The 12,939-nt window shown below is 39.2% G+C and overlaps 1 protein-coding gene across 1 annotated transcript; it reads right to left on the bottom strand.

Moving 5' to 3' along the window:
- Positions 1–1,468: 1,468 nt before the first annotated feature.
- Positions 1,469–11,582, bottom strand: LOC311291458 (macrophage mannose receptor 1-like). The gene is made up of 7 exons (XM_084410493.1): positions 11,522–11,582; positions 11,068–11,444; positions 10,650–10,936; positions 2,775–3,121; positions 2,362–2,694; positions 2,141–2,241; positions 1,469–1,897 (listed from the first exon to the last, which is right to left on the bottom strand). Exons 1-7 carry the CDS (start codon positions 11,553–11,555, stop codon positions 1,793–1,795), a joined length of 1,584 nt encoding a protein of 527 aa, XP_084266619.1. The 5' UTR covers positions 11,556–11,582; the 3' UTR covers positions 1,469–1,792.
- Between the last annotated feature and the right edge of the window lie 1,357 nt (positions 11,583–12,939).

The raw sequence follows: 12,939 nt of genomic DNA, 5'->3' as shown, positions 1-12,939 counted from the left end.
GGGTTTTCAATATGTGTTGTTGTTCCAGAATACTTATAGTCATACCTAGTCATTACCTAGTCATTTCCATGAAAGGGTAATTTACTTTTTTAAAGACACAGACAGCTTTGCATAATAGCTAGCCAAATGTCAACAGAAAAATGCTAATACCATGCTGAATTCATAGAGTTCGAATTTCCAACATTTAGTTTTACAATGCAAATGTTCTGTCTTTTTGCATATGCAAATAATTAAATTACTTATCAATTTAAAAAGAAAGGCAGTGTTTTTCTAAGTAAAAAAAATATTATAAGAATGATATCATCTTAGCAGTCAATCATTCCATTGTACTCACTCGTATGGAATCTGTGTTTGGCATCACTGAGACTGCATTAAACGGGCTTAAGTCTTACCCATCAGACCGGCAGTTTGTTGCCATGGGTGGAAACAAGTCCAAAATTGGCTCAATCAAATTTTGTTTCCCAGGGATCGACTTGAAGTCCATTACTTTTTAACATATAACTCTTGGACTTAAGTATCACATGACACCCAGATTTACATTCACTCAAAACCGGGTGATCATGCGGCTGTTGTTTTTCTGGAACACTGCATTTCTGAGATAAAAATTTGGATGAATCAAAATTGTCTTTGCCTTAACAGTGATAAAACAGAGGTTATAATAATTGGTTCAACCCACCAGTTACGTAAAGCTGGATCTTTAACGCTTAATGTTGATGATGGCTCTGTCTTGGAGTTCCAAACGAAACGTTGATTTTTGACGCTTACTTAACATTTGACCAGAACATGTCCAGAACACACTGTTGAAACGTCATTTTTTCATCTCAGAAATATTGCAAGATTGTGCCCCATGTTTTCATTTACCGTGGCAGAGAAATTGATCTATACACCTGTCAGGTTTCGTATAGATTTTAAAATACTTACGCTTACTTATAAGGCCTTGCATGGCCTAGCACCCCATTATTTATCTGAACTCTTAACTGTTTACACTCCAAGGCTGATCTCCGCTCCTCTGACTGTTCCCTCAACTCGTTTGCGCTCTATGGGTGACCGGGCTTTTTCTTCCCTTGATCCAAAACTCTGGTCTACTCTCTTCCATATGAGATTAGACATGCTTAATCTTTTAGTGCTTTTAAATCCTTGCTTAAAACTCACTTTTTTAGACTTGCTTATATGTGATTTTGTAGTGTATTAGTATATTGTATATGTTGTATTTTGTATATTGGATATTTGTAATATGTTTAGTTTATTGTTTTGATGTTTTTATTTCTCTTATTGAGAGTATACTCTCGAACTTTTTAAATTCATTATACTTTTAATGTTTAAGTATTTCATGTTGTTTTTACATCAATATTCACACATAAGTAAAAAACTAAACGTAAAACTGTAAGAATAGCTAATTAAAGATAAGCTAGAATCATTTATGTAGGCAGGCTGGTTATTGAAGGCCTACAACTTTTGATAAAAATCATTTCACAATCAATTTCAATAATTTAGTAATTAAATATGACCATTTATGATTTTTAAATAATGGATCATAGGCTACTACTATGGTCCAACCCTGGTCCGCATCAATCATTTAAAATTTACACAAATTACATACAGTACATTTACATTTACATTTTTTGGATTCTTTCCTAACTAATTACTAGGTTGAATTAGGTGTTATAAAAAAATGCATCAGTGTGAAATGTGTTGTTTTTTGACCCAAGCTTTGGAGTCAAACATAACATTGTATTCAATTTTCATTTTAAAGAGGTACACTGAAGGTATCCATTGAGGTACATTTAACCTATTATTTGAAACTGCTGTCCTCATGAAACACCTCTTTGCCTTCCTCCTTTCTCCAGCTTATTTTGCTGTCACTTTCCAGCCCCATGCTCTTTAGCATTTCACTTATCTGAAAGTTAAATAAAAGTTTATTTAAAAGTTAAATAAAACTTAAAATTATGCCACACCTTTTTAGGCTGCATTTCATCTTTAACTCTAAACAACAACAACAATGAAGGTTGGATGTAAGGTAATGTATCCTATTGTAACACATTCTTGTTTCTTAACACCATTTCATCCAGTACATGCTCAGCAAACTGTGTTGCTGCACCTGAATTTGAAACTGAACATGATGTTAAAGGCAGAAACAAACCTCATTCAGAATGGCAGTCTGTAGTGAAGGATCATTCAATGTGCATTCTCCATTACAGGACAATTTCAGTCTGACGATCTGCTTTGTAATGATCTTGCCCTCTAGAGAAATACAGAGTTAAAGTCATCCTCCACATAGAAGATATTTGAGTTGTTTGTAAAATCTGTTTCAAGAGTGATCTATAAACCTCTTGTTTTAATAATTAGATTCTGATAACTCACCTCCATAGCAGATAAAAGGACTCTTTAAATCACAGCTGTATTGAGCCCATTTCCCAGAATCGATTGTTGACATGCCGACACAGTCACCAGATCCTGAACTCTGGGAAGGTTGTCCTGCTGCCCAGTTTCTAAAGAAGAGGCTCCACTTGTCAGACCATTCCCAAGAGTCCTGGAACAGACCAATCCAGACCTGTGATCTCAGTGGAATAATACTCTTTATCGTATTCTGTTCCTCAGAGTTGTGGATGGTGGGCAGATCTGTGTGATGCTGTCTGCAGTAGCTCTGAGCATCACTCCAGTTCTTATTAATCTGTACCCTGATGTATTCACTTTCTATTGAAGAATGGAAAAGAAGAATCATCTTAAACACAAGATAGAGAATCCTGACATTTAGATAACAACTCAAAACTCACCACTGTAGCAAATATACTGTAAATTTGATGAGCATGGATAACTATACCAAACTCCAGAGGCAAAATAACCACATTCGTTATGACTGATAGGTTCTTTTTTATCCCAGGCACTAAACTGTGTGAGTGTGTTTTCTCCATTAGACCAAGCCCAGCGTTTCTGTGTCCCTCTCTTCAGTCCAATCCACACTGATCCACTGTATCCAGCATCCACTATATTCACCAGCCTGTTCACATCATCCATGGTGTCTACAGTAGCCAGGTCAGTGTACTTCGCTCTGCAGTAACTCTGAGCCTCTGGCCATGACATTCTCACATTTATATAGTGGTACTGATGAGAAAGAGCAGAACTGCTCCAGAAGAGCCCTGTTAAAATCAACATTTTAAACCATCTATATGTGTACACATCATCATAAATACAGATTAAAAATTATCACACCAACCTAACAGCAGCAGCAGCGAAAACAGACTCCCGTCCATGACTGAACACACAGATCCTCTCTGCTGTTTATGTGTGCTGCTGTTCTAGGAAAAGAAGAGGAACTGAAAGATGATTAAACAAGTCATTGATAAGGGTGGTGGTGGTGAATGCATACAGAACACTGTACATGTACTGTACACATGCTTACAGAGGCAGATTACAAGTTTTCTTAATTAAACAGACAGTGTGGGCTTTGCAAGCTTGGAGCTGGTAACTGGAAGGTTGCTGCCTTTATCTTCATAGACTGCAAGCCTAAAAAGAAGCACACTTAAGCATACTTTTAAACTTTATTAGCACATAAAGCCAAGTATATCATTTTGTAAAGCCGGGTGCACATTGTACGATTTCGGCCACGATTTTGCCGTCGAAGACAAATTTTGCTAATCCTAAAAGATTCCTCAGATCCTAGGCCAAAATCAGAAGTCTTTGATCATTAGTTTGACATATTCACCGACAGCCGAATAATGATCGTTGCGATCAAATTTGACCTCTGACGAAATTCTGGCAGTGTCAGAAGATTGGACTCACAGTCCTGCAGTGTTGACTTCTTCCACGACGACTGTAAAATTGTCTTAGTTTTTCATGACAAGCCATGACCAAATTAAAGGGGTGGTATAATGCCTTTTTGCGCATATCGACCGCAAAGGGGGCGCTTGCGAGCACCCTTCTTTGGCCTAAAATGACAAATGGGACACCCTATGGCAGGGGTGCCCAACCTTTTTTGACCCAAGATCTACTTTTCAAGTAGCCAACCTCCCGAGATCTACCAGTCCAGTGTCAACATCGCAAACCCACACACATCGTTTCCAGCCTGCAGTAACTAACCTCACAACACTTTTTCTTGTTGTCACACAACTAGTAGACATCACAACACAAACCCTGCCTCTCACACACACACACACACACACACACACACACACACACACACAGACAAATTCCTCTCTCACAGTTGCCAGTTTGCATAGTGCGCTGTAGCACAAACCCGCTCTCTCTCTCTCTCTCTCTCTCTCTCTCTCTCTCTCTCTCTCTCTCTCACACACACACGCCAATCTGCATGATGAGCAATAGTCATAACTGACCTTAATATGAACCAAACAGAAAAATAAACCAGATACAAAACAGGTAGATCTCTGAGTTTGTAAAAAGGAAATCACTAGTGGGAGACCTGGCACTGGGAGGAGGAGGATAGCTTCTCGTAGTCAGGAGTGTGGGAGCTGGTTGCAAGGCGTAGGCAGGCTGCAAGGTGGTCATCAGTCATTGTTGATCTGTACTTGGACTTGATGATTTTCATGTGTGAGAAAGCAGACTCGCACAAACAAGTTGATCCAAAAAGAGCTGTCAGGTTCAAGGCACATCTTCTGAGATTGGGATACTTCTCCTCCACCAGTAGATTCCAGAACACTACATGCTCTCCAGGTTGAGCGGATGTTGATCTGGCTTTGATTTCAATGTCATTTTGCAATGTCAGAATCTCATCCTCAAGAGCGGAGCTTTCCAAGTCGAAAAGTGATTTGACTTTGGTGGAAATGTCACCAACATCAATACTTGCACCAAATGGATAACACATATAGCTGGCTACAGGCTCGATGGATGCAAAGTCAGTAAAACGCCTTTCAAACTCTGCCGAGATGCTCTGAACATGCTCCTCATAACGTGCACTGTCAAGCTGTGTCACACCTTTACCTTGACGTTGTAGTTCTGCTTGCATGTGATGGAAGTTGTGCAGGTTATCACACTGCAGCCTGCTTGACATCAGCTGTAGCTTGCTTTTAAATGTGTTCACTGAACTCATTGTGTTGACTACATCTTTATCCTTACCCTGCAGCTCTAAATTCAATTCATTGAGCTCGCCAGTGAGATCAGTGAAGAAAGATGAATCTAAAAGCCACTGGTGGTCCTCTAGCTTTGTAAAGCTACATGTTAGCCACATGTTTTGAAAGCTTCAAGAAGTCCTTGATTTCAGGCAATAGCTCCGTGAATCTGGCCAAAAATGTACCTCTGCTTAACCACCTAACATCTGTGTGAAGCAGCAGGTCTGTGTGCTCAGCATCATTCTCCTCCAAGTGAGCACGGAAAAGCCTTCTCTGCAGACTCCTGGCCTGAACTGAACTTCACTTCTTCATTGCAATATCCATCACTTCTTTCATATTTAAAATCTTTCCACACAACACTTGCTGGTGAATTATACAATGATAATTCAGGATATCCAGGAAAGATTCACTTTCTTTGCACAGTGCAATGAACCCACTGGTGCGGCCCATCATAGCAGCGCCCCATCAGTTGAGATGGAGATCAGCTTGAAGAGCGACAGTCTCGCTAACAAATCCCATGAAAGCATTAAAAATATCCTCACCTCTGGTGTGTCCTTTTAATGGCAAAATTGTGAGTAGTTCTTCCTTGGCGCTCATGTCTCCAAAAACCATCCTGATGAAAACACACAATTGTGCCACATCCACCATATCAGTCGACTGGTCAAATTAAAGGGAAAAGCACTCACACCCGTCAATATCCTTCTTCAGTTGCTCCTCCACATTCACAGCCATTCTCTCAAATCGCCTTGTTGTAGTATTGCGGGAGAGTTGCACTTCTTTAATGGCCTTCACGATCTCTGTTTTATTTTTAAAGTCGTCAAAAAGGCTATCCGCTGCCTCGAGAAAGGCTTCCTTCACCATATCGCCATCATTGAAAAGTAGATGGAGCTTTGCCATCACAGAAAGAGTTAAATAGATAACAGTTATTTTATATTGTAATAATATAGGCCTAGGCTATCAGCATAATTACTGTTTTTGACTGTATTTTTGAGTGCTTTTCTTTAGTGTAAAATGTAAGGTCATATCAGTTTTCCTTGTATATAGTAAAGGATATACAGTAGGGCCCTATTTTAACGATCTGAAACGCAAGTATCAAGCGCGAAACGCAAGTAACTTTGTGGGCGGGTCTTGGGCGCTGTTGGGTTGGGTTGGTCTGAAGTAGCTTCATTATTCATAGGTGTGGTTTGGGCGTAACGTGAAATAAACCAATGCGTTTCCAGATAACGATGGATCTTAGCACTTACGAGGATTTTCTACGAGCGACTTTACGAACGTTCGTGTTCTTTTCACGTGCGTTTCACAAAAATGCACTTAGCACGAATGCACGCAGCTGTGCTTTAAGTGCTACTTAAGAGTCGCTGTCCGTTTGTCAAGTGCTGAAATGTCACCTTGTAGAATGGCTCGTAATTGTAGCACACGCTTGTATTTTGAAATCTATAAAAAGCACAAACCTTCGGGTGGAGACACCAGCAAAATGGCTGAACCCAAAAAAAAAACCATTTTCTAAAAGAGGAGATTAATGTCATTTTATATGAGGTGGAGCTATCCAAACGTATTATTTTCAGCAGGTTTAAGGGCAGTCAAACAAATAAATAAAAACAAAAAATGTAGGAGGATATTGCTAGAAAACTGACTGCAACTAGGGGCATAAAAAGATCAGGGAAAGAGGTCAGGAAGAAGTGGCAAGCCTTGCTAAAAGGAAATGGGCACTGCAGAGGACAACATTTAATAAAACAGGTGGTGGGCCCAATGAGTCCTCCCTTTTCACAGCAGAGGAAGAAAAGGCCTTGTCATTTGGCAAAAGTGCTTTCAGATGGCATTTGTGGTGGTCTTGACATCCATGGAGGAGTAGGGGTAACTCAACCTGAGCCTGAGTCAGGTCCTTCATGCTCAGAGGAACTATCAGTTTCATCTGCCATCTCCAAGCACATCTCCTAGTCCTCCAAACAACCCTCCCAGGCCTCAGCCTCCATCTTCTGTTGTCCAGACTGCAGCCACACACCTCAGCAGTTTGAGAATCTTTGTAGTTGTAGTCAGGACATATGAGAGTGTCCTTATAGGGAGGAATAAGATGAAGAGGTGGTGGAGGAGGAGGAGGAGGAGGAGGAGGTCAAAGATGGCATGATGGGGCCACATGATGGCCAACCAAGAAATGCCCAATACATGGTACAAGTATAAGTCATTGACAGATTTTTTTAGTTCATCCCTATTTTTCCCAGTCTTTGAAGCATATGTCATCTTTTATAAAAAAAATTGTTCATTCATTTAATTGAGATTAAAATGATTTCTGATAATGATTTGTTTTCTGCCCATTTTAATTATTTAATTTAGAAATTCATTTAAACACAAAATGAGTAATAGAGTGTACAATAAACTTAAAGTAAAATCAAAACCTTATAATTACATTTCACTTGAATAAAGGTGTAATCTGTCGGTTGTCCTGCAGGTGACCTCATAACTCTGTCTTCTTACGATGCACTTAGGGATTTACGATTACTCCAGAGCACTCGTAGATCTACGATGATTTTCAAGTGCTACTTAAGTTAAGATGCTTTTGGGAAACAGACCGTAATATTAAGATCAGTCGTACGATCGTTTTTACGATCTACTTAGGCTTACGATGCTTTTGGGAAACGCAGCCCAGAGCGACACCTCACATTCCCTTTAAGAGCAGGCGCGCTTGTTCCATGGCGGATTGCTATTATAACGGCGGATTTGCCAGGCGCGCGCCAGGAGCGGTTCAAAGCCGAGGAGGCCGACGTTCTCGTCAAGGCCGTAAAACACAGAGAAGTGACATTGGGGATGGAGAAACCCACCCAAATTAGCTTCGGTTAAACAGGCATATACAAATTTGGGTAAATGTGTCAGCTAGATTTATGCCTATTTTTTCACATGTTCCTGGATCAACATATTTTGTTGATCCTGGAATAACATTCCTGCCCCAAAATTTAGTCCTAACCCTACCCCTAAACCTAACCCTACACAAACTTTTCCCTAAAATCAGAGGGAAATGATAGGTGAATAACACTGATGTTGAAGCACCTCACCCTGGTTTTAAACCTAAACTTGACATAAACTGTAAACTTGTTCCTCAAATCTGATTGGTTGATTGGAAAGTTGTTTCAGGATCAACAAAGATGTTGATCCAGGAACATGTGGTACTTGGTGAAATCACGTTCACCCTTCATGGACACAACAATGATTTCCCTCGTGTGTTAATATTTTTCCTTGTAATGTATGGTTTTCTAAAAATGAGAACTGCTGCGTCTGTGTGTAGATGAGATAAGAAAAGTGCATGCGCGTTGTTGCACACGCTACATTGATTATGGCCAAGCATGCACCCTTAAAATAGCATATGAATAACATGCGCAACGCGCCACTGACTTTAGACTAGGTTTTTCCTGGCCAGTGGCGCAATTGTTTTCTAAACCTGCAAAATAGCATGAGGGAACGTTTGCGCCGGAACACGCCTCCTCTTTGCGCTGAACCACCCCCGGGAGCGCAAGTTCATTTCCTAATTTACCGACGTGCATCTGTGGAGGGAAAAGTCCGCTGTGCGCGGGTGCAAAATAGGAATGATACATGCGTCGGTGTACAAAGTCAATTGCGCTGGGTGCAAGATAGGGCCCATAGTCTTTTACAGTTAAAATTAGACCATTTTTTTACAGAGCGTTTTTTAAAAATCGTTGGCTACTTGTAATGGTGATTTAACAAAAATATTGAATGTTATTATCAAAAATGTTTAATTTTAAAACTAGAGCATTAATAAATAAAACCTATAATACACAATTATTACAACTATTATTTTATTACTATTAATAGAGCTGTTGACAAAGAACAACATTCAGAAAAATTATGTCATAAATGAATAGTGTAAAATATACAATATTATACACTATGGCCATTCATGTTTACAATCTTGTGGACTGAATCAGTGTTCTGATTAGGGAGACATGTTCAGTGCTTGGGAGCAACATGATGCTTTAAAACGGTTCATTTCTCTGTGCTTCTCAAACTGGTGTAATTTGTGGTCATCTGGTGGTGAAAGGATGAATAACACTTAACCTGAGTGCTGTTGGTACAACCTAACCCAGTATACCCGGGTACATCCCATTAAAAAAAACGTAGAATTAAAATGACTGAAAATATATTATAGATTGGCTAAGAATAACAATAGTATAAATGACAAAAGCAGCAACAACAAAAAACAAAGCATAGTGTAGGCTATGCGCATATTAAAGTCACTTTCACAGTTATATCAAATGCAAGACATGAACATGAGAATAAATCTTTATTTAGGCTAGATATTATATATAATTTATGTTATTATTATTTAAGAATGCAGAGACAAAGAGAGAGAGAGAGAGAGAGAGAGAGAGAGAGAGAAAGAGAGAGAGATTTCCATGCAAGAGTTCCAATACTAATAAAATAATAATAATAAAATAATAATAGTCGAACTCCAAATCTTTAATTTTACAAAGTAAATTTTATTTTAAACACATATAGCATATCTTTATCTACTCAGAATGCAGAGAGAGAGAGGTCAATGAATTAATAATAGCTGAATTTCATATCTTTAGTTTTACAAAGTGAATTTTATTTTTAACACATATAGCATATTAAATTTACTTAAATCTCTCATCAATTTCAAAATAAAAGCACAAATATATATATATATGAATGCAAATTTGGAAACATCTAGGTATCACCCGAAAATGGAAATAATATGCTCAGGTTGATTTCTGCCAATCAAATTTCCTTCAGATTCATTACTAGAAAGATATCATCATACTTACACCCCTTATTTCTGCAGAACCTATATAAAATTCTGTAAACTTTTAATAATGATTTTACAAAAAAAATTACTAAATTCAAAACTATAGTAAATGGTAAACACAGTATATTATATTATATGACACTTCATAGTGTTTAAACATTTTTTTTTTTACTAAACTACTTTACAATTCCTTTAATCAATCTACTTTTACTAAAAATAAAAACCCCTTTATATTCTTCGAGTCTTATATTCTTCGAATTTTGATATAAAGATATAAATTAAAGATCACTCCTCATTACATGAATTATTGGAACTCGCTGTACGGTTGATCTTCTGATGAAACACCTCTTCACCTTCCCCTTTTCTCCAGCTTATTTTGCTGTCACTCTCCAGTCCCATGATCTTTAGCTTTTCACTGATCTAGAGAAGAAAAAAAAAAAAAAAAAAACCAAATGAGAGTTGCTTGCCTGCTCAAAACTCACAAGCACAATGCTATATGATGTTGTGGGCGGCTGTCATGGTACTGACAAACCTGAACACAGTTTTTAAGGCAGAAACAAACCTGATTCAGAATGGCAGTCTGTAGTGAAGGATCATTCAATGTGCATTCTCCATTACAGGAGAACTTCAGTCTGATGATCTGCTTTTTAATTAACGTGTCATCTAGAGAAATTAAGAGTTTGTCATTATCAACACAGAAGATACATCAATACCGTAAATGAAAAGATATGAGTTGTTTGTAATGGCTGTTTCAAGAATGATCTATAAATCTCTTGTTTGAATCATTTGATTCTGTTAACTGTGGAAACTCACCTCCATAGCAGATAAAAGGATGCTTTAGATCACAGCTGTATTGAGCCCATTTCCCAGAATCAGTTGTTGACATACCGACACAGTCACCAGATCCTGAACTCTGGGATGGTTGTCCTTGTGTCCAGTATCTAAAGAAGAGGCTCCAATTATCAGACCATTCCCAAGAGTCCTTGAACAGACCAATCCAGATGTAATATCCAGATAAAAGAATCGTAGTTATCTGTGTATTTTCCTCAGAGTTTTGGATAGTGGGCAGATCTGTGTGATACTGTCTGCAGTAGCTCTGAGCATCACTCCAATTTTTACGATTATTTACCATGATGTATCCATTATTTTCTATTGAGAGATGAATAAAAAAAAAAAATATTTCATATCTCTTCTTTCCCAGTTAAACTGCACAATTTATTTAAAAAAAAAGGGGAACTCACCATTGTAGCATGCAAACAATTGACTATTGCTACATTTATCATCATACCAGAACCCGGAATTAAAACATACACAATCTGCATTCTCATCTGGCTCTCCTGAAAACCAGTTAAAGTACTGAGTAGATTTGTTTTCTCCATTAGACCAAGCCCATTGTTTCTGTGTCCCTCTCTTCAGTCCAATCCACACTGATCCACTGTATCCAGCATCCACTATATTCACCAGCCTGTTCACATCATCCATGGTGTCTACAGTAGCCAGGTCAGTGTACTTCGCTCTGCAGTAACTCTGAGCCTCTGGCCATGACATTCTCACATTTATATAGTGGTACTGACGAGAAAGAGCAGAACTGCTCCAGAAGAGCCCTGTTAAAATCAACATGTTAAACCATCTATATGTGTACACATCATCATAAATACAGATTACACATGACCACACCAACCTGACAGCAGCAGCATAAACAGACTCCCGTCCATGACTGAACACACAGATCCTCTCTGCTGGATTCTAATAAGAGATGATCAAACATACATTTTCTGTCACAGTTCTGTAAGGAGTGAATACAAATAGTACATTGCAAATTTATCGCGACTTCACATACTTGTCAAGAAATGCACCTCTATATGTTTAATAAAACATTAGAACTTTCCAAACCCTTTGGTTTGTATTCATTACTTTTTCTTTTAACAATTTCTGCATTTTATTCTCCAACTTTTAATTACTGTACCAATTACATTAAGTTTTGAAAAGGAACTATTTAAGCAATCTGCTGTCTAAAACTGGTCCATGCAGTTTTTGAAAGAGTGTAACCTTTGATGGAACTGGTGCTTTCTCGGTCTAGTAAGATTGAATCTGCTGGAACATACAGGATTAAAGGCAGATACTTTTATCCAAAGTAAAGTCTTGGTTACGTATGCAACCCTCGTTCCCTGAAGGAGGGAACAGAGACGTCACGTCGGAGTGATCCGACTGTACAGGAATCTCGCTAGAGAGCCAATCTACTTTGAGTGAAACTAAACGAGCCAATGCACATTGGCGTGCAATCATTTGCAGCAGCTGCTCTGCCACGCAGTGCCGGTATATAATGAGCAGCAGGTTCCTCCAGTGGAACGAGGGTTACCATATGTAACCAAGACGTTCCCTTTCAATCGGTCACGTTCGACGCCACGTCGGAGTGATCCGACTGTATAGGAATCCCCACCACAGCACCACAGCAGCTGCCCCCTTCTAGTGCCCTGAGCAAGCCTCCAGCCCCTTCTTGCCTGGAAGGACGATAGGAGAGGGCTAACACAAAGAATGTCTGACACTGGTGTTCCATGGTAACCCATACAGCGAGACTATTGGATAACACTGGGAAAGCGTGCCCTTACCGTTTAGGAAGGAGAACACTGCTGAAGCCACATTCTTCCCTGAAGGAGTTATGTGGAGATATACATACAGTATGGACTAACCCGAAAGTTGTACTGCATATGAAATACTGGGGTGACTTAGCCCAAGAGAAAGACACAGGCTTCCGTTTAGGAGCAGCTGTGGAAGAATACACGAATGGAATCCCCGCAGGGTCGCACATATGGAACCCAGCCTAGACCTGTTTCTCAAGGATTCAAAGGATAAAGGCCTATAGGAAGTTATAGGCTCAGAGTGTGGTGGATGAATCAACAGGTTTTTCACTCTGGAGCAATAAGCGCACAGTAGGGCGCAGCAAGCCGACAGAGCTGGGCCTTTCAGTGCTTCTACCCTTTTAGGGTGAGAACACAGGATGAGACCGGCTCTACATGTAGGCTATAAAGTCTAGCCAACGTGTTAGGTGTCGCCCAGCCCGCAGCTCTACAGATATCTATTAGCGAGATGTTACGCGCC

Source organism: Rutilus rutilus (assembly GCF_951802725.1).
Source record: "Rutilus rutilus genome assembly, chromosome: 6".
Lineage (NCBI taxonomy): Eukaryota > Metazoa > Chordata > Actinopteri > Cypriniformes > Leuciscidae > Rutilus > Rutilus rutilus.
This window is presented reverse-complemented; position numbering and strand designations above follow the sequence as displayed.